Raw genomic sequence first — 23,246 nt, forward strand, 5'->3', positions numbered from 1 at the left:
CATATACTAATGAAACACATGGTATAGTTAAGAAAGCTTTAAAATTTGCTGAAAAGAAAAAAATAAAATTATTTTTAACTTCAGCAAAAACAGGTGAATGTGTAGCAGAAATGTTCGAAACGGCAATAAATGAAATTTGTATGAAACACATTGATTCAACCAATCAAGCTCTTATTCTTAATTCTGAAACACGATCAAAATGTTGCTAATTAAAATGAAACAAAACATGAAAATTTTTTAATCACTTTTAATTCAAATCCTAACTAAATTTGTGAACTTTTGATTCATTTTTTTTCTGACAGCTGTTATTGATATGAGCATCATTTTAAAATGGAATAAGTATCCCCTAAGTACAACAGTACTTAATGTTGTTTTTAAGAATTTAAAGATGAAGCAAAACGAAGACAATGATAATTTTTTCATGAAAGATATTTTTTTTAATAAATTAATTCTATAATAATAATATCATAATATAACATGATGTATTCAATAAAATTTAAAATATAAAATATTTTTAATGACATATCTATACAGTTTGTACCTGATGATCAAAAACCGTTGATTTCAATATGCATATTCAAATAAAGAATGATTTTGTTCACATAAATGAATGATTTCTTCATTTCCGCCTGCAGCTGCATATTTGCCTGTATTATATATTCGAGATCCATTTATAAGTAAATATTTAAAACATTTTACTGATGAAAAAAATGCTGCATAATCAATTAGTGTAACTTTTTTTGATTGATGAATGACCACCTTTCATAAAGTGATGGTTTAATTTTCTGGTTAAAATCAAATTCATATGTGTTGATTGAAGAGATACGTTTGATAAAAATTGATATTTATTTAACGATTTTTTAATGAATTTCTTCTTCTTTTGTTTTAAGTATTTTTAAATAATTTAAGTATGTTTTTGTGATGAAAATGCATTATAAACTATGTTACTTATAATGATATTAAATGTATTGGGAAAATGTGGAATCCTTCGAAGGATTCCATTGCTTTTTTAGCGGATACCTGGATGTTTTCTTCAGTTAAATTGAATATAGTTTTCTCAAGATCAATTAGGAATTTCAAGCAGGCTGATAGATTATTCAAATTTTTACCTCCTGCGCTCATTGTAGTACTGACATCATTAAGCATTTACTTTGGCGAAATCCCAATCATCATATAATTATGAAAATTTTTTCATTTTGATTTGCAAATCATTTATAATTTATAACGATCATTATAAAGGTCTTTTTAAAAGTAAAATGTTATCAGTGTTTATTCATACTATACTGATTTGAAAAGTTTATATATAAATTTCCTTTATTATATTGAACAAAATGAAAATCTAATTGCTTATGAATATGAACAATTTTTACTTTGTGTGTTTGCGTTATTTTCAAATTCTTTTAGTAATTTCTTGATTTTTTTGGAACCATTATCAGAAGCAATCATTAATGATGTTTTAAATAATATGATTAAATTCCAAATGATTATTTGAGTCATCATATTATTAAAGTAATTATTAAATAAAAAATTTCAATATTTTTAATATTAATATTAATTCCTTCTTGTTCAAGAAATAATTTAACTATTTTTATATAACCATATTTAACTGCATACATGAGTGCAGTTTCAAATGTTTCAAATAATTTCCTAATAACATTTTAAAATATTATATTTTAAAAATAAATTTTAAGCAAATCAATAAAATATCAATCGCATTAACATCAATTCCTTCTTGTTTAAGAAGTAATTTAATTATTTCTCTTTGCCCATATAAAGATGCTTTCATAAGAGCAGTTTCAAATGTTTTAATTAATTTCCAAATATTATTTTGAATTAAAAAATTAATCAAAAAAATAATATACAGACCTAAATATTTATTTTTAAGATTAATGTCAACTCCATTTTGTTTAAGAAGAAATTTAACTAATTCTATGTCATTTTTAACTGCCAACATAAGAAGTGTTTCAAAATATTAAAAAAAATTCCAAATATTTTTTCGATATTTTGAATTAACGAAATAAATTTTAATTTATATATAGAAAAATCTTGTGAAAAAAAATCAATACTTTTTTCCCCAAGAAGTAATTTGAATATTTCAGTTTTATCTTTTATATATGCATCAATAAGAGCAGTTCTAAATATTTTAAAGAGTTTCCCAATATTGTGTTGAGATCTCATATTAAACAATTAAATAGAATATGATATAAAAAAACATCTCTAGCATTTACATCAATTCCTTCTTGTTTAAAAAGTAATTTAACTATTTCTACATGATTGTTTTTTAATGCACACAGAAGTGCTGTATTAAACTATATATATAAAATCCAAAAATTATTTTGAAGTATGAAATTATTAAAATTCACTGAAAATAAAATTAATAAAGACCTTGAGCATTAATATCAATTCCTTCTTGTTCAAGAAGTAATTTAACTATTTCTGTATGACCATTTGAAGATGCTAAAATAAGTGCTGTATTAGATTATTTAAATAATTTCTAAATATTATTTTGAAATAAAAAATTATTAAAATAAATATCAAATAAAACAAATAAATATCTTTATCATTAATATCAATTCTTTCTTGTTCAAGAAGTAATTTAACTATTTCTGTATAACCTTTATCAGATGCTATAATAAGTGCTGTTTTAAATAATTGAAATAATTTCCAAATATTATTTTGAAATAAAAAATTATTAAAATAAAGATAAAATAAAACATATAAATATTTTTAGCATTAACATCAATTCCTTTTTGTTCAAGAAGTAATTTAACTATTTCTATATGACCTTCATCAGATGCATACATAAGTGCTGTTTTAAATAAATTAAATTATTTCCAAATATTATTTATAAAAATAAAATTTAAATAAGAAAAAAATATATCTTCATAATTAACATCAATTCCTCTTTTTTCAAGAAGTAATTTAACTATTTCTATATAACCTTTCCAAGATGCTTTCATAAGTGCTGTTTCAAATAATTTAAATAATTTCCAAATATTATTTTAAAATATCAAATTATTAATATAAATATCTGCTATTTCATTAATATGAATTTCTTTTTTGGTAATTAAAAAGTTGAATAGTTCTATATTAAAAAAATTATATTTTATGAATAGAAAAATGGATAAAACAGGACGTTTAACAATTTTATTTTCATAAAGATAATAAAAAATATCATTTCGATGAAATTGAATTGCTGCTTCAAATGCACCTTCAAACGATGAATGATTCTGTTCACATAAATGAATGATTTCAAGATTTCCACCTGTAACTGCATATTCACCTGTATTTTCTACACTTGCACCATTCATAAGTAAATATTTAAAACATTTAACTGCTGAAAAAAATGCTGCATAATCAATTAATGTAACATAATAATCATTAACAAATGAACACCTTTCATAAAGTGATGGTTCGATTGATTGATTAAAATCAAAATTATTTTGTGATGATATTTCTTGAAGTTTTTCTATATCATCATTTCTAATTATTTTTGCAATTTCATTTGGATTATGTCCTTCTTTAATATATTTCTTATGGAGTTCCCAATCATTCTTTGATAGTTTTTCATAATTTTTATTGAAACTTTGATAGAATCGATACATGTTTATGTCTTCATGTTTGGTTGTATAATGAGCAAAATATTCTGTCTTTTTCTTAAACGTGATGATGATATTAGATTTAGTTCAATCATTTGTTCAAGAAGATAATTTGATTCTTGAGATTCTATTCCAAGAAGAAAATTAGTAAATGTTTCAATTATTTTTTGATTACTATTAACCTTTTTATTTTTGAAAATTTCTTTTATAAAAGAAACATAAACACCAAAATCATCAAAATGTAAAATAAAAGATGAATATATCAATCTACTGATCCATAAGTTAAAGTAATTTGAAATATTTTCATTATAAAGATTCATTACTGATTCAATAGATTTCAAGATATTAGTTTTATTCAAATCAAAAATAATTTTTTCAAGTAATTGGAGTGTTTTAGTAAATTGGTTATGAGGATTGGTTGGTTGATTTTTTTTCATTTTTTACTTTTCGTAGTTCTTGATTTTTGGTCCAAACGATAGATCTATCGGTTGTCAAATCTGAATGTTGTCATGGTTTTCTAAAACAGCACTTCGAATCCTTATCATCTTTGGGGGACTGCAAACAAAATAAAAGATTAAAAAAAATTAAAAAAATTGATTAAAAGAGTCAAAACTTTCAAAAGATAAGATGAAATGTCTTGCAGAAAAACAATTTCATTAAGTTCACAGTTTATTATGATAACTTCAAAACGACCAAAAAAATTATTAAGACATGCTCATTTTATAGATGCAGTTCTCAGATTATGTATCTCTATTTTAATCTAAAATTTGTTTTATTTAAGGAACCACTAATTTCTTTTTACAAGTAAGCATTCAAATCCAAATGCTGCTTTTGTGATTGCATTGCGTACTAATCGACTTTTGCAATGCTTTTTTGTATTATCAGAGAAGAATTCTTTAAAAGAGATTTTTGGATACCCAGTTCACAAATTGCAAAAGCAACAGCATCTCATTGGAAGTAAGACCACCATTAAAAAAAACCCTGTACACCATGAGAAGGAAAAATTAGTGATAAATTTTATGTTAAAAATTTATTCAGAATTCCTCACTGTGGCCAAATCCATGAATACCACAGATTCCTTATTTTTCATGTTTTCATCAATGAGGGATGATTTTATTATATTGTATTGGTACATTTTTCAACTAATTATTAAATCGATGATATGAATAGGAACATTAATTTGAATTGTGCTCACACAGATGTGCATTGAAAGGAAAATAAATTTCAAAAGCTTCAGAGGAAAATAAATTTCCTTTCGTTGCTTTGAAGGTTAACCTTCAAAAGTATTCAAAAGTGATCCAACCGCCTGAACGAAGACGTTACTTGTTTGAATGGTTTATTTCAGCCCTATCGGCTATTTCGGCGGTTTTGAGCTCCCATAGAATTCTTCTACAAAAATGACTTTTGTTTCGAAATTTACGATCATAATTGAAAACATGTTTTGAATTCTCACAAATATTTGTGATGATTCATCACAAACATGTTTACTCTCCTTTTTGTTTGTGCTCTCCAATCCATCGAAGTTGAGCCAGTCGAAATCCCAGAAGGCCTTTCGAACGCTGATGCATGCTCAATCTGCAAGACAGTCGTCGGTGGAATCGCCGGTTTCATTGGCGCCTCCCCAGTTCAATCCATTATCAAGCAATTAGCTCTTGGTCTCTGCAACAAATTCTCTGGTTCGGGCAACACACTCTGCAAGAACATTGTTAACAAGCTCCCAACAATCTTATCCTATCTTTCCAAGGGTCTCTCAAAGGCCAACGTTTGCAGCAGAATCAACGTTTGCAAGTCCAACGATGAAGAAATGCAATATGAAATTCCTGAAGGAATCGCAAACAGGGCATCTGACTCATGCGGAATATGCAAAGAAGCACTCGCTGAGTACGAGTCTCTCATGAAGTTCACACTTGAAACAGCATATGTATTGGACCTTGGCCTTTTGAAAGATGTGTACACACAAATATGTAATCAGTACAATGACCTTAAATCTCAATTGGCATGCAAAACAATATTCCAAACATATATTTTCTCAATCAATGCAAATATCAAAAAAGGAAGGAACGTCGTTTTTCAATGCATTTTTGATTACAAAATTTGCTAATTGAGTAAATAACTCAATATTTAATATTTTCATTGTTTTTATCTTCGAATGAAATAACAAAAAAAAAATGTTTTTCTTCGTTTACTGTTAAACCCAAAATTTCCTTTTTATGCATTCATTCTCTGTCTTCAATTTTTTTTGCTATGATCTAAAAAGAAATTTCTTGATCTTTCTCTTACTTTGCAGGTATGGACAATTTACGGAATTGGATTTAGCCAACTTAATTTTCAATATTGCCTATTTCTACTTACTTGTGATATCATTATTATTCAGAAGAGAATCTCTATAAGATTTAAACAAAAAATCATTGTTTTATCCTTATAGAAAGATGAGAAAAAAAAGATTAATGTTTCTTGAGTATTCTCGTTTAATTTTAGTTATGCTTGTAAAATTAAATATGGTTTTAATTTCGGTTCTTGAAGAGTTTAATTAACAAAGAATAAGTGAAAACTTTTATTCAATGCTTTCATTCTTTTGACTTAATCATCAAAAAAAGTACAAAATATTTCAATTCTATCAAGTGGTATACCACCTTTTTGAGATAATTTTAAAAAACGAAATGGACTTTCTTTGCAGTTATTTTGAACATCTCTTCTCTTGAACATTTTGAAAGAATATCAGTTTCTTCTTTATCTAAATTAGACCTATTAATAAAATCATTTGATCCTTTTAATTTCCTGAAAAATAATTCAATCGATGAAATCCATCAAATTTATTTTTTTTCAAAAAATCTTTTATAAATGTTTCTTTTTTAAAATCCCTTCTTATGGCAAATTTGTCAAAATAAGTCAAATTGTGTTAAGGCTTGATCGGTTTCGACTGAAAAAATAGATATTTTAGTATAAAAGCATAAGAGGAAAAAAATGAATTTTATTAACCACCAAGGAAAAATTATAAAAAATAATACAATTTTCATATTAATTCATATATGATATTTAAACTTAATGACATCAATTTTTAAAGATATTTAATGTTGGTTAAATTTCTTTGGATGTTTTGAAGCAACCATGATTATTAATCAGCATTTTCTAATTTTTTGAATATTTCGATACACATTTAAAAAAATGTATTTATATTTTAAAATTATTAAAACTCATATTTATTCTTTAATTTGATTAAATGTTCATTAATTTTATAACTATAGATGAATTTTTTTTATTAGATGATTTTAGTGATTATTGTGTAAAATTAATAAAATATCCACTCTTTTTTGCGCTGTAGAATATAATGAAGAATTTCATATATACCATGTAATAGTTCTTTATATGAGGATATGGGGAAATTTTTTCGAATTATTTAAAACACTATGTATAATGAGATGAACTCGAAATAAAAAATTCCCGCGCAATAAACTTCAGAAAATTGAGAACCCCTTAACGTACAGGAATTTTACAATCGGACGCGAACCTTAAAAAGTCTAAATGATGACAATCTTTAATTCATCTCTTTTTTCATCTAAGAATTTATGCATTCCTTTCTTCTTATTGAATCTCTTTATTTTCAATAATCTATTGACTAATTCGAAGTTGATGTACGAGGAATGGTTAAATTTTTATTTGTTGTCACGTTCATTTAAAAATTTGGGGCGGTTTTTTGTAAAGCATTCAAAATATTCGTAACGTATTCAAAAAAGTTTTTGGTTTCGGCAATTTTCGACCGAAAAATTTGGCAGTGCTTTTTGGATCATAATGAATTTTGTTTCGTTCTCTGAATTTTCTGCGTTGTTTTGTTGGAATCGATTATCCAATTAGAATATTCGTGCATAATATGTTTACTGTTGGCGCATTCTGTTGACTATCACTTGTTGCAGTTGTCGGAACTGTTGATGATAAAGGAATATATGAAAGCTGCGAATTCGTTTGGATTCATGTTTCCTAATTTTTTTTAACTTGAATATATGGGTTCTAAATAATCACGGTGAATGAGACATGAACAACTAAAAAATATCTAAACAATAATCACATGAGCTAAAAAAAACTAAATGAGGCACAAATAACAATTAATTGAAGCACACCAAATTGCAGTGGATAAACAAGATGCATTAAATGAATAAATAAAACCTAAAGAAATATTAAATATTATTTGAGATACAAATGAATGAGGAAGATGAATTAAATGACTAAATAGGGGGTATTAAATAGATATATGAGCATCAAAATAAAAAAAAATATGTGCTACAAGAATAAATAATATAATGATTAAAAGTTGTATTATACAAGTGAATGAGTATCAGGTAACTAAATATGGTGAGGTTCAAATCAAATCATAAGCTCAAATCGATGACCGTTAATTGATAAAGCTTTTTGAGCTGACTTAAAAAGCTCTATCGTTTATAGTTCTTGAATAACGGGGTTCCCTACTTTTTGAATAAATTTTCGCGGGGTTTTTTAACTGATTAATTTTCCGCGGAAAAAACCGTTCTGGAGACCGTTTTCGCTATGAAAATTCTCAATTTCAAAAATCACGGTTGTTTGATCGTCTTTATGTAGAAAAAGTGAAGAATTCAATTGATAAACTCCTGGAAATGCAAAAGTGCATACAAATTCCCCACTCCTGCCATGCTTGGCATCCCCGATGATCCAGCATCAAAAAATCGGTTTTCTGATCATTTTTTCACTTTGGAAATAAGCGCTTTCGTTTTCATTTTGAAATAGCTATTCCAAATAAACATTCGGAAATGATTTTCAAATCCTAACCCTGTTGGACGGTGATTTTTCTAAGGAAAACAAGCATCCTTAAGTTCTAAATTAAATTTCTCAAGATTTTATTAAAGATATGCAATTGAAACGTTTTAATTTTCATTAAACAGAAGTGCATCAACGCATTTTGCGCGTTATTATGTTGTCTTTTAGATGGGTTAATTAAAAACAACACATTTTTTTTCAAACAAGATTTTAATGTTTTAAAAGCCATTGCACAAAATTTTAGTTTGGAAAATTTGAGAACACAATTTTGGAATTGAATTATTTCACTGTGTCAGTGAATCATCAATGGCTCAAAAAATGACAGATGAAGCACCTCGGGGAAACTTCCAGCCAAAGTTCTTTGAGTTGCTAAATGTTGAAAACCAGAAAGAATACCTAAAACTTCGCAATACACTTTCTTCTCATTTTTGTAGAAATCGGCGCGGGAAAAGAATAGAAACATTCAGCGAAACTTTATTAACAATTCAAAACTTTTGTATAAGGCATAACGAAGATGATTGGAAGCGTTGCCTCGTATGTGGCATATGTTGGATTCCAAATGGAATTGCAATTAATACTCGTCAATTAGGTCATCTTATTGATAAATGTAAGTCATCTATCAATGGGTCTTTTCAGAAAATGGGGTATACAACTCTACAAAGTCGTGAAGAATCTGCAGCTTATCTTGTTGAAGCAATTCCAAGTTTACTAAATAATTATGCTGAATTACGAGAGTGGACAGTCCGTACTTTTACGGCAGCCACTCCACAGCCAGGTTTACCACCATATTGTGTTAACACAATTTATCCATTTGCATCACCAGCACCACAGAGGCCTCAATTTTTAGCATATCCAAATCTTCCTCCACCAAGAGTTCCAACTCCAGCAGTTAATGTTCCACTTGTTACACCTCAAATTTTCCAAGAAAGTAAATATGTATCATCACCAACAACAATTCAACAAATTGAAGAACCAATCATTGACCTTATGGAAGACCAACAATCTTCACAATCACAAGAATTCGAAACTGATAATTTTCAAAATGATATGTTTTGTCTAACTCCATCATTTCTTATTGAAAATGATCCAAACGATTTCCCAACGAATGGTAATGAAGATAACATATTCGAAGAAAATATTTTTGAATCTTAGTTCAATTTGTTCAATAATTACAGAGTAATACCATTTAATAAAATATAAATTATCATGGTTTTGCCCAGGAATTGGATTTAATTGTGTTCTTATGGAGAACATAAAAAAATCTTATTTTATATATTAAAAATACCATTGTTGAAAACATTTTGCAAATTTTCTTTATTTGATCGTTTTTTCATAGAAATGCTTTAAAAAAGTTCTATAAAAATTGTCAAAATTTTGGATAATCGCTTAAATCTACCAACTTTTTAAATGACAAATATTCAATACTTTATAAAAGCTTTTTGAATAAAATTAAACTAAGTAGGCATATTTGAACTAATACCATCAATGTCCGACTATGACGATTATCAAACTCCTCCCTCTCTTCTTTCAGCTTTTAAAGATATAGATGGTGCCTTATTTCTGGATGTTCCTTCATATATTGCAAAAGTTCGAGAAGTTTCAGATCATTTTAAATGTCGATTCGTTTCTCTCTCAACAGGAAATTCACGCTCGCTACAGATCTTTTGTTGTCAACATAGAACCACAATTTATAATTGCAAAGCTTGTGTTAGATTCAACTATTGTCAACAAACTAAAATTGCTACATTCCATTCATGTGATAATGTACACACGCACACAATGGGAGCACTTGTACAACATCGCATTAGAAATCATTTAACAACTTCTCAAAAGGAGAGGATTAGATATGCTACAAGAATGGGAGTTTCTGCTTATACACTAAGGATGCAGGAAAGATTGACTTGTACAAAAGACGTTCTATATTCTGCTCGGCGCAAAGAAATAGCAGAATTAAATAACAATGAAATGAGCAATTTATTCAATGAGATGAAAAATTGGAAAAATTGGTCTAATTTAATTGATGTAAATAAGGAGAATGAGATGGAGTCATGCTACGTTTTTCACGATCCAATTACTCATTCGGATTATTCAAAAGATATTGGTATAATAGATGATACTTCTTGCACAAATTTTTCTGGAATGCCACTATTGGTTATTTTATTCGAAGATGAAAATGCAAGAAGTCAACTTCTTTCATTTTCAATTATATCATCGAGAACACTATCTTCTTTTGTAGATTATTTTACAATTGTTGAAGAAAAAGTTGGAGAAATACGTTTGTTCATTTGTGACAGAAACAAAACGCAAATACAAGCTTTAAAGACAGTATTTCCAAATTGTAAGATTATATTTTGTGCTGTACATATTGGTCGTAATATTCAGTCGAAGGTGGGAAATGAAATGTTCGATTTATATCAAAAGATGCGTTGTCTTGAAATCACTGAAGAAGAATTCTTGGAAGCATGTGAAAAACATATTCAGGAACATCCAAACCAAAAATCTCCAGGCTTCTCAAAAAACTGATACAAGAAAAGGAGCACTGGCTTCCCAGTATAATTTCTACTTATGGACATTGTGATAACGTGACTACAAATAGAATTGAGGGTTTCTTTGATTCTTCGAAAAACTCAATAGAACACAAATTACAAACATTATCAAATCTTGTTAAAGCTTTATATATTAGGGGTGAAAGGTTATTACTAACATCCATTAACGAAAAGAAGATTAGCTTACCTGAGCAGTTAAAGAATTTTAATGACATGGAAAAAATTGGTTCTTATGCACTGGCAATAATTCTATCAGAGTATATTGATTCACAAGAAAAAGGGGTACTATCTATTAATTTTTCAAACAATTGTTGCAAAAACCACCAAATGTTTGGATTGCCATGTCGTCATTTGATGCTTGAACTAATGTTAATAGATGATTTTTTTCTGATAACTTTAAACGATATTCCAAATAGATGGCGGAGAAGCTTTGATAAACAACCAGATCAACCAAATAGTATTCAAACATTTAAAAAAGAAAAAGCTTTGAATAATGACTGGTCATTTGATGGATGTATTAATATATTTGAGAAGTATTTTAGTAACGCAAACAGATCGAATCGAATAAGAGAAATTCTGGATCAAACCATAAATGATCTTCATGCTATAGAACATGGTAATAAATCTGAAAATGACATAGATATATTACCTCCAGACAATCTGCTCTTACCAGGTGCACATTTTACTCATCCAAGGCAAAATGTTGAAAGACCTGGTGCTAAACGAAAACGAAAGAAATATGCGTGTAGCATATGCAATTCAACAGATCATACTGCACCAAGATGTCCCTATAATGTATTAATAAGTTAAATTATATTAATAAAAAATTTAATTCTTATTGTTATATTGTTCTGACTTATGAATATTTATTTTTATAAGTATTATAATACCAATGTTTTTATTTCTTGCTTTTGTAATTTTATTCAAAAAGCTTTTATAAAGTATTGAATATTTGTCATTTAAAAAGTTGGTAGATTTAAGCGATTATCCCAAAATAAATTATTATTATTTTTCATGTCAACTATTTTAGGTAACGGAGGAGCACAGCACATAATATGCTCCGCAGGCTCAAAAATAGTGGCAATATTTTTTTATAATAATCTAAGGATATATCCTGAAATTCATGATTTCTGGGAATCTTTGGTTCCACTTCAAAAAAACATTTTGTTCTGTACAGCAGAATGTAATACATGCACAGCAGAGGCAAAAGAGTTTACCATTTTTGTAAGTCCTACCTTTGTTTTCATCCAAAATAGGAAAATGGTGTATAGATTTGTAAGCAATGATCTTAATAAAATTAAACATTTGGTTGTTAATTTCATTAACAATCCCCAGCCAAAAGTACAAACAAACAAACAAACATGTGGACAAAAAAAAACAATTAATTCTAAATTCAAAATATTTGCCTGTTCTAATCAAGCAAATAATCTGTTACGAAACAATAAATATTTAATTGCTGAAGAAAATGATAATATTTTAAATCAACAAAGTTTTCTCGCGAGACTTGTACCAGGTAAACAGAAAATCAAATATTTAAAGAATATTGATGTATGTTGTGATTTTCTTTTATATCATCAAGCATATTATGATGGATATAAATTTATATGTAATTCATGTTCAAGAAAATATTCCAAATTTATTGATCTTGCTCAACATGTTTTTGTATCACATCAGCCAAAAAATAAAACTATTTCAGAAAAACATTATAATTTTAAATATTTATTTTCTAAATTTTTAATTTCTCGATCATATGCAAACATTCCTTTTATATATACATATCAACAAACAGATTTCAAAAATATAAAAATTTTTGATAAAAATTATACAATTTTTGATGAAAATAAAGGTTTTATGTGTGAAATATGTCAAGAAAAATATGAAAATAACAAAGAAATTATTATTCATTTTTGTCAAGAACATAAAAGAATCTTCAGCGAAATGCTTAATGTTAATATAAAAGAAATAACTGAATATTTCAATGAAATTTTCACAGAGAATAAAAGCAAAGGAAATAATATTACATCTAAAGGAAATGAACAACAAACAAAAGAGACACAAAATCAAATCACAGAAACAATACAACGAAACAATGAATATTTAACAGAAGAAAATGAGCAACAAACAAAAACGAAACAAAATTCAATTAATCAAAATCAATTTTTCGGATTTAATACCGAAAATATTTCACAATACTTATCTTCAAGCACAAAAAATCGATATAAAAATGTCGCAATGAAGGCTATTTTATATAAATTCATTGAAATGCTTCCTACTGACCAAAAAATGAAATACTTTTCGCAAATCAATTTTGTAAGTGATTATATTCTATACAATTACGCAACATATGATAAAAAGGACAATGTTTTTAAATGTAAAATGTGTAATTGTAATTTTCGTGATTTCGATCTTCTTCAACAACATTGTTTATCTAAACACAAAGCAAACGATCTTAAATTTAATTATTCATTTGTTGATCCGCAGCAAATTCTTGCAAAATATTTAGCAGCACTTTCATTTGTTAATTTTCCATTTAAATTGACATATAAACAAAACCAATTTATAAATTTGAAACAGGTCCAAACAAATAAAATTGTTTTTGATGAAAGGAAAGGTAATTATTGTAACATATGTAATATACCATTAGAATCACCTGAAATGTTGGTTGAACATTGTTGGGATGATCACATAGACCATTTTATTGATATTATTCCTATTCCTCAGTATGTTCTTAAACAAATTCAATCAATTCCATAAAGTTGCCGAAGAAATCTCTATCCAAACACATTTTTTTGTATTTAAATAAAATCTTTAAAAAAAATCATTTTTTTCAGTGAATAACAAAAAATACCTTAACATCAATCAGTTGTGTATGGTTATGTAGTGTGTTTTTAGATCACAAAAAATGTCAAAATTCAAATTTGCTCATCATTCTCTGAGTTTAAAAAGCAATTGAACAAGATCTCTCGATGATCCTATAACATTATAATAATTGTTGAATACCGTTTTGTGTGTCTTTTTGATTTTGGAATTGTAAAAATTAAAATATTTTGAATGATAAAGTTTTACATATTATTTGTTTATTGTTTTTTGAATTATGAATTTAGTTACATACAAATTTGTCGAAGGAATCATCATAAAGTTATGTTTTGAGAAATAATTTTTCATTTAAAATAAAAGATAGTTTCAAATTAATTTGATGTTTATTGTTTTTTAATTAATGAGCGACATTAACATAATCAATGTACAATTATGATTAAGTGATTATTTATGCGAAGCATCGAATAGAGATATTCTATTCACGAAATACTTCCTGAAACTCAGATAATCTTTGGATGTTAAAGTCTTGAGTAAGAGTATTTAAATAATTTTGAAGTTCAATTTGTCTTTGCTGCAAAAACTTTGCATTTGTATTTCCAAACCATTTTTTAGGAGGAAATTTTGGAAGCTTATCTTTATATATATCTATTTTCCTTAATGTTTGATCCATCTTTTGTAGGTCAGAAAACCTTAATTTATATGTAGTTATTACAATATCGTTCATATTTTGAATCCCTATTTGAATTTCATATATAACAGCCTGCAAATCCCAATCATATTTATGACTTTGAATAAATATATACATAGGTGGGGAAGTTATACTTTGTTTAAGAAGTTTTTGTTTATAAAGAGGTAGTGATGCCACTGGAATCCTGAACATAAAAAAATTAAATAACCTCAAAATTTTCTATCTCTTCTTTTATATCGTTAAATATTCAATCAATAGTTCATTCAAGAAAATTTCATAAAAAATCGATATTTAACATAATACATTGTCAGCTACATAAAAAGTCAACAATTTTTTTTTTTTGTGAAAACAGATAAAAAGAAAAAGTAAATTGAGAAATGAGAAATTATCAATCGCACATTATAGAAATGATCATCTCCAATAAAATAACAAGTGTAAAATTAACACATTTCCAAAGTTATCACTCATTTTTATAAATATCAAAAGTTTAATCACAACATAAACAAATTTTGTTGAAAGATTCTTTTTCTTATGTATAAAGCATTTGTTCTTTATATGATTGTTTCTGAGTATAATTATTTGACTTAGAAGTTAATGGTTGATCTAATGTCATTAATTGTTTAAGTTCATTTTCGAGTTCTGTTTCATCAACATCATTTCTTGATAATATATAATTTGTGTTTTCATCAGCAGCAATTATCAAATCATTGATGTCGTCATTTAACTCATCTATTTCATCATGCGTTGGAAGTTTCGTTTGTTTCATTGCTGAGACAGAATCTGCATAAGTAGAAGCAACTCTACTATTAAATTCGCTTTGATCAAATTTGTGCATAATGATTAATTGTTGATTATAAAGTTGTGATAATGTTGTTTCTTGTCGTTCATATGAAGCTTTGTACATAAGACATTTTTTAGCTTCGTCACGTTTTCCTTTACGAGCTAATTCTCGTGCTTTCGCAATTGATTCAGATATTTTCGTATTAAGTTCATCAATTTTGATTTGTATCTTATGTATCGTTTGCTTGTTGTGAAGAATTGTTTTAATCGTGTCATTATTTGGAACTATAATCCCTTTAATTTTGAAGTAATAGCCATCTTCAAATGATTTAATGTCTTTGGTTCGTTTTATTTCCGTAAAAAGTAAATCTTCTGGTATGTCACTTATCTTAGATTTGACTTCTTCTTTGGTTAATACTACATCTGTAAGTGACGAGGACATAGACTCAACAACGCTGATTAAATGTTGTATTTTGAGCTTGAGATTTTGTGAAAATATATAAATATCACATGGTGGAGATGTTGTAAAAAGTCCAATTAAACAAGATGAAATAGATGATATTAATGAAGAGTTTCGAAGATATTTGTCCTTTGGTTGAATGATCTTTTGCTTAACGAGAAAATCAATAGCTGGGCGAAGTGGAGGATAAACTGTATTAAAAGCTAATGCTTCTGATAAAAGGTCAACAGAAAATTCTAAGCAATTGGTTTGTGCTCCCCATCTTTTAATGAGTGTTGACCAAAATTTGATTTGTGAATCATATTGTGATTGATCCATTTCTCTTTCACAAAGATATCGATAAAGATATACATAATCTTCTGGATGGAACATTTTATCAAAAATACATTTGGCTTCATAATAAATATCATCCATTTTTTTAAATTTTAGGAAATATGTACGTTTATTTATTTAATATGGAAAAATTTAAAAATGAAATCTTAGAAACAAATAACGAAGAGTGTTTATCAATAGTAAATGATGATCTCAAAGATTATATTTGGATTGAAGAATTCTGTAGAATGTTTTATACTCTTCATGAAAATAGAGAATTTGATCAATTGTTCCAAGCACTTAATAACCTTCCTGACTTTGAATGTTATTCTATGTACGAAAGGTTACCAGAGATAGCAGAGTCAGAAGATTTTTTAGAACATATTTGCTCATTTTTTAATGAAAATCAAATACCATTTATCGGATATATGTTACCACTACTTAACATATTCTTTGTTGTGAATCATAATTTTGATAACCATCTTTTAATTCCGCATCATATTGTAGAAATGTTATTTCATATTTTCCCAATGGTTGATTTTGAGAATCAAGATTTCATTTTACAAGTTGTAGGAACAATTTCAAAGGAAGATGAAATTTTAAGAGATTATGCTATTTCAATATTCTCAATAGATTTCTTAAATTTTTTGCTTGATAAGACCAATGACTACAATTCATCAATATCATTTGTATTAAATTGCTATATGATGCACAAAATTGAAGATGATTCACTAGTTCAATCTTCTTTTTATTTTGCCCACAAACTTTTCATGAGTACTTTCACAGATTCTATGAAAGTTCTTGATTCCAAAGTATCGATTCAAGCACTTAACTCAATAATATTAATGATCAATTGGAATAAAAATGTAATTGGCGAACTTACAAATATAAAATTCGACATTACACTTGAAAAAATAATACTACAAAATCAAAATAGTTTGGATTTAGTCTATAGGTCACTTCATTTAGTTGAAATTTTTTGTAAATATCAAATGCCGAATATTAAATTTTCAACAATTCTTTCACAAATTAAATATCCCACAGATAAACCTTCCATACAACAAGTTGAGTCTATTTGTATTGCATGTAAAATTGCTCTTTATTATATTTCTAATCAAATGAATCAAGGTTATACAAAACGATTAGTACCAGTTTTAATGTGTTTGTTTGGTATTGGTAACTTCAAAACTCGAATAGCTGCTTTAAAAGTATTAAGATTATTGATAAATATAGAAAATGATGAAGAAATATTGGATCAAATTTTGTCAGAAGAATTCTTTGATGCAATTTTTATGATGTTCGATTCTGATAAAAAACAGATTTTATTGTGTTTACATGTGTTAGAAGAAATTCATATTAAGAAAATGAAACAAGGAAACAATTCGTATCTTTATGATATTTTGGTTTCAAAAGATGAAATAGAAGAAATAAATGAGCTTTCACTATCAGAAAATGTGGATATCTCAGTTGTTGCTTCTAATTTGCTTACTGTAATATCTCCTTGAAGAAATGAAAAATGTTTTCTAAGTAAATCATTTAATTTCCTATCGTTATTTAATTCAGTCGTACGTTATAACATTTTCATGTCACATGACAGATAATGAGGGAATCCTTTTTCTTTCCTTTTGGGATTCCAGCTTTTGCAATGTGGACATTTATTCTCACAATTATTCTTCTCTTGTTTAATGATGGTCCACCTTATTTCCCATTAGATAAAACAGAAGATCCAATTGATTGTTTTGGAATTAAATTTATTAAATCAATTCAAAACGAAAGTAGAATTACATTTTATTTTAAGGTTATTGAATTCCCACAATATCCAAAAGAAGTAGCACCATATCTTTTATCTATAAATACAAAAGAAGGGAACAAATCACTTGAATTTGTATACAGAAATTTTTTAGATCTTGAAACAAATATAACAGATTTTTCTTTTTTCATATTGCAATCAATTTCAGGCGATATTGATGTATCTGTAAATTGTCATAAACAAATACTTGGATCTTCTCACCTAACTATAAACTCTACACAGTATTTATCAAATGGATTTTCAACAATGTCACAAACAGATAAATACATAAAAATCACCAATTTTTGTATCCAAGATAATTACTTAGTTTATGCTTCGCAACAGAATGGCAACTTAGGATTTATTAATTTTTCAGATTCTCAAAGTATTCCAATTAAAACAGATTATCGTTGTATGGAAGATTTTCGGAACACTATTTTTGGAACTCATCTTACCCATCATAATTCAATATTTGTTTCAATACAAGGAACAGATCCTTTTAATATTTTGATTGAAGCAATTATTCCATCATTTTTAGCTCTTCAAGAAAATTCCACAAATGAAATCTTTTTAATTAACGGTTCACAGAGTCACTTTTTGTTTAATTTAGAAAAAGTGGCACCAGTGACCGTTTACCATACTAATGATCGACATTGTTTTATTCAAGGAAGGTTTGTTTTATATCCAAATAACATAAAATCAAATGATTATGAAAATTATACTTTATCAATTCTTCAAAAATTTGACAATGAATCTATACAATCACTTCGACAAATGTACACAACTCGAAACATGACAAAAGGAACAATTATTTGTGACAAAGGCTTTACAAATCTTATGGATAGTCATAAGATAGAAAGAAATATAAAAGAAATTCCGCAAACAGATGATATATCTGAAATAGCAGAAGAAATTAGTAAAGCTGAGGTACTCATAACAACCGACATAACAAGCTTAGTATTCGGAATATTTATGAATGCAGGTGGAACTTTGGTCTATTTTGGAAATAATAGAATAAAAATAATGGAAGAAATTGCTAAATTAACAAATTGTAGAACATTTTATAAAGAAGTTAATGAAAATGAAAAAACAAATATAGATGATCTTCTAAATCATATTTTTGTATGAATAAATGTATTATATTTATCAATTTTTTTTGTGATAATAAGTTGTATTTGATGAATTCGTTTAAACGACATAATATTGAACAGACTTTGTCAAAATCACAAACTACTTTAAATGGAGCAAATAAGTCGTTTGGGCGATATACCATCAGAAATTGGAGTAAAGCCAAACCAAACGAATATCCAAGTTGATTACGAATGTATAGGGTCACTTAATGATTCAAACCAATTACAAATTTATTCTCTTGTTCACAAGAAGGTAATTCAAATAATTCCAGATGTTCAAAATTATATTTTTGTTAAAACAGCTATATCAGACAAATCTATGCTTGTTACTTCTAATGAAACGACAATTAAATTATATTCTTTTTCTGATTACTATCCTCCAGACTCACTTGAGTTCAATCCAAAAAACAAAGTTGCTCCATTTTTTGATAATATTAAGACAGATCATTTATTTGCTCAACTTTGTGAATTTGAAACAGAATTTAAAATTGTTAAATTAATTCCCAGTGATTTTAACACTATTCTTTTATTAGATGAACAAAGTAATTTAAGGAGGTACAATTTTTATTTAGATGGAGTTTATAATGCAGGAAAATTTGATTCATTTTCATGTATACAATTTGCATTTTCAGGTCTTTACTTAGCAGGTCTTTCTTCAACCGAAGTTCATTTTTGGTCAGCAAACTTAGAACATCTTTCTTCTATTCAGTTCCAAGGATCTACAATATGTTCATTATCAACTTCATTATTTGCAGTTTGTAATGGGGAAGAAATTAATGTTTTTGATGCAACCAATGGAAGTAAGACAAAGACAATCCAAGCCATTAATCCAACAGTTAATCCAACATTTGTATCATTTTATGGCGAAGATTCTGCAATTTGTACACCAGAAGGAACTGTTATTGCACGTAAATCACATTTTTTACCAATCTTTGTTTCAGGTTCAGGTTTATACACCATAAACGAAGAGAAATATTTTTTACGGTTAATTAACGTCTTCCCGATAACGGTCGCCCTATCAATGATTCAATCACAAAAGAATAATAACACAAGTAATCATTCAATAGCACAATATGCTGTTAAACTACAAGACGCCAATTTAGTCGAGTCATATCTTAATTCCTCTGATCCACAAAACACGTTACAATTTCTTGAAGATTTAACGGACATACTTAAAAACACATCAAATATAACATTTGCTTTATCTATTAATTCCATTGTAACCACATATTGTATCCAGAAGATCTCTAGCACTATTTATCCTGACCAATTTTCTAATTCTTTATGTAATTTCCGTAATTTATTATATCCACGATTACCAATTGATGCACCACCACAAGAAACACAACAACAAATACCCATTAAAAAGATTCGTGATGCCGAATTATTAAGTTATGTATTAGATAACTTAGAAAAGAACACAATTACTACTTCGTTACCATCATTACAAAATTCATATCATGATTTTGAGCCATTTTATTTATTTAGGACTTTAGTATTACAACAATCTTGGTCCAAGATATGTCAAAACAACATAAATGAATCCATAAAACTTATAGAACAATTAGGGGAAAATCCACTTGATCATTTATATGAAATGTGGCGACAAACGACTCGTAATAAAACTCGTTCATATTTATATGAATATTTAAATAAGAATGGAAGGTTAAATGAATTAGATGAAAAACATCATCAAATATTATTAAAGATTACACAAAAATATCCAACAACATCATTTAAAGTAGCACAAAAACTTTCATCATCACCAGGTGTAAGAGTTATTGATGATAATAAATTACCTGCATGGCAACCAATCATTGATTTAAATTCTGATTTTGATGAAAAGAAAGCAATGATATTTCCATCATTATTTAAGATACCTGATGAACCTATTATTGAATCACCACGATATTTCTTAGGTAATATAGCATTAATTGAAGCGCAACCTGAAAATATCATTAAAATGTTAACTAATGAAGGTTCATCTATCGAGAAATTATGGATATTACATTGTGAACATCGAGTGAATGATATGGCGCAATTTTTCAAGAATGAAATTGATAAAAACAAAGGTAATAATACTACAAAACTTAAATGTTTAAAGTTCATTAATAAATATCATTCACAAATGAATACATATGAACTTGAAACATTATTAGATATATTATGTCAATCAGGAATCTTTGCACAACATGAATTAGAAGATTTCGAATTATTACTTGTTCGTATCTGTAAAAACAAATTCTTATTTGATCAACAATGGTGGTCACAATCGACGTTAAACTTAACCACATTCTTTAAACAATTTGCAAGTTTTTGTGCTAAGAAATCATTATTTATGCCATTTGAAATGTTTGTAATATCACATCCGAATACTAAAGAAATAGATATTAGTGATATTAATGAACCATTAATTAAGTTTATCTGGGATTTATGGGTAAAACGAGATCCAGCTAATGCTACATTATCATGTATGCAATTCATTGCTAAAAGTAATTCCACTGATTTAGTTGAATTATGGAAACATTTACCAAATGATTCATTAGCACCTTTAGGTTCATTTGTCTGGAATAAAGATCCTGAAAAGTTTAAACCTAATTCACCAGAAACAGAAGCATTAAGTAATCGATTAAAGAATGAATATCCTTTATTATCATCATTAGTTAAAGGTATTATTCCACATCCACAAACAATTAATAAAGAACCTCCTTCAAGTAGATGGAGATCACCAATATATACCTCGAAATATGATTTAGAATTACATGACTTAATACAATCACATTTCTCGGAATATGATTTCTCAAAAGTATTCACTGATTATTATGGGAAAACTCCAGGACAACCACCTTTTCCACATTTTGATCATCCTGAATTAATTACTTCCCCAAGTGAACCACCATATGTATATTATGTTAAATCAATGTTACCTGTAAGTGCATTTCAACAAGCTATTGAAGATAATATTAATGAAGAACAATTTAAAGAGTTATGTATACAATGTATTAAAGAAGCATTTCTAGATAAAGAAATTAGATTAGCAGTACTTTCATTTATCGAATTAATTGATTTAAAGTTTAATAAAGATACTGCTATTGATTATAAAATGATTATATCAATATTCGATATATTAAATAAACCTGAAATACAAAATGAAGTTAATCAATTAATCGATGATTTAATACAATTATATTCAAATAAAAATCAAGAAATTGCTATAAATATAAAGAAAAAATTAGCGCCAACAGAAATAGAATTATTTTTGTTAACAACTTTAATCGATGTTAGATGTAATTTACCTTTAGATTATACACCAATTATTAATTTTGCTTCTTATTCACGGACAGCAGAATTATTATTATTCATAGATAGAGCTGCTGAATTAGGTGCAAATTATCCGATAAATGAAGTAGTAAAAATAGTACAAGAAAAAATGCCCAAAGATTATCCTCTTAAAGCACATTTGTTATTCCATTTAACTCAATCTTTACCTACTGAAGAAGGTCCTTCATCATCAGATTTACCTGCGTTAGTAGTATATCGAGCTGTTCGAAGGACAGATCAATCACCTCAAACTTCTTTATTACAAGAAGCTTTAAATCGGAAAGTACAATTATATTCATTATTAGCGACTTCGATAGAAGGTTCTGATATATTATTATGTGCTTATGTTACTATGTTAACAATGACAGATGTTCCGATATCATTTGATGTTAAAAATCCACCAGAACATAATCAAATGATTACATTATTCTTTCAAACTTTATATAAATTATTATTAGAGAATAAATCATTAGAATTAATGCAAACTTTAGAATTATTCTCAGAAACATCAATAGTTATTAAATTAATACATTTTTATCGAGCTATCGAATTATTTGCATTTAGAAGAGCAGAAAATGAATTACCACAAATTAATAATATATTAAATAAAAAAGATAAAATTATTGATGAATTAATGGGTGAAATAACTATTGAAGAAATTATTAATATATTCCAATTAATGATAAATTCATTATCTAAAAAATGTAATGAGAAATCACAAATTCATGTGTTCCGATTTTTACAAGTATTAGAAGATGTTGAAATCCCATTAAATATTACATCACGTATTAAACTTTGTAAAGTTATCAGTAAGTTCGATAACTTTCGTAGAGCTATTATTCATTGTGATTTATTAGGAGAACCTGAACAAATTATATCAAAATTAGTATTAAATCATTCATTAGAATTAGGACAAGAAGCTGCGAAATGTTTAAACATTTCTTCAACTTCTGCAATATATCAATGGTTAGAATTTAAATATTCTACAGCTTCAACTCCAACACAAATCTTAGAGATCC

At 27.1% G+C, this 23,246-nt stretch overlaps 4 protein-coding genes across 4 annotated transcripts; 3 read left to right on the forward strand and 1 right to left on the reverse strand.

Moving 5' to 3' along the window:
* Nucleotides 1–5,079: 5,079 nt before the first annotated feature.
* GO595_003003 (Saposin-like type B, region 1 family protein) lies at nt 5,080–5,700 on the forward strand (the record flags this gene model as incomplete). The annotated part of the gene is made up of 1 exon (XM_067915976.1): nt 5,080–5,700. The coding sequence occupies one exon, from the start codon at nt 5,080–5,082 to the stop codon at nt 5,698–5,700; it is 621 nt and encodes a 206-aa protein (XP_067776804.1).
* Nucleotides 5,701–8,702: 3,002 nt separating this feature from the next.
* On the forward strand, nt 8,703–9,536 carry GO595_003004 (potassium/sodium hyperpolarization-activated cyclic nucleotide-gated channel 1; the record flags this gene model as incomplete). Its single annotated transcript, XM_067915977.1, has 1 exon — nt 8,703–9,536. The coding sequence occupies one exon, from the start codon at nt 8,703–8,705 to the stop codon at nt 9,534–9,536; it is 834 nt and encodes a 277-aa protein (XP_067776805.1).
* Nucleotides 9,537–14,964: 5,428 nt separating this feature from the next.
* GO595_003005 (SNF7 family protein) lies at nt 14,965–15,993 on the reverse strand (the record flags this gene model as incomplete). Its single annotated transcript, XM_067915978.1, has 1 exon — nt 14,965–15,993. The coding sequence occupies one exon, from the start codon at nt 15,991–15,993 to the stop codon at nt 14,965–14,967; it is 1,029 nt and encodes a 342-aa protein (XP_067776806.1).
* A 3,022-nt stretch (nt 15,994–19,015) lies between these two features.
* On the forward strand, nt 19,016–21,603 carry GO595_003006 (uncharacterized protein; the record flags this gene model as incomplete). Its single annotated transcript, XM_067915980.1, has 2 exons — nt 19,016–21,492; nt 21,576–21,603. 2 exons carry the CDS (start codon nt 19,016–19,018, stop codon nt 21,601–21,603), a joined length of 2,505 nt encoding a protein of 834 aa, XP_067776807.1.
* Nucleotides 21,604–23,246: the final 1,643 nt, after the last annotated feature.

The sequence above is a fragment of the Histomonas meleagridis genome, assembly GCF_020186115.1.
Source record: "Histomonas meleagridis strain 2922-C6/04-10x chromosome Unknown contig_20, whole genome shotgun sequence".
NCBI lineage: Eukaryota > Parabasalia > Tritrichomonadida > Dientamoebidae > Histomonas > Histomonas meleagridis.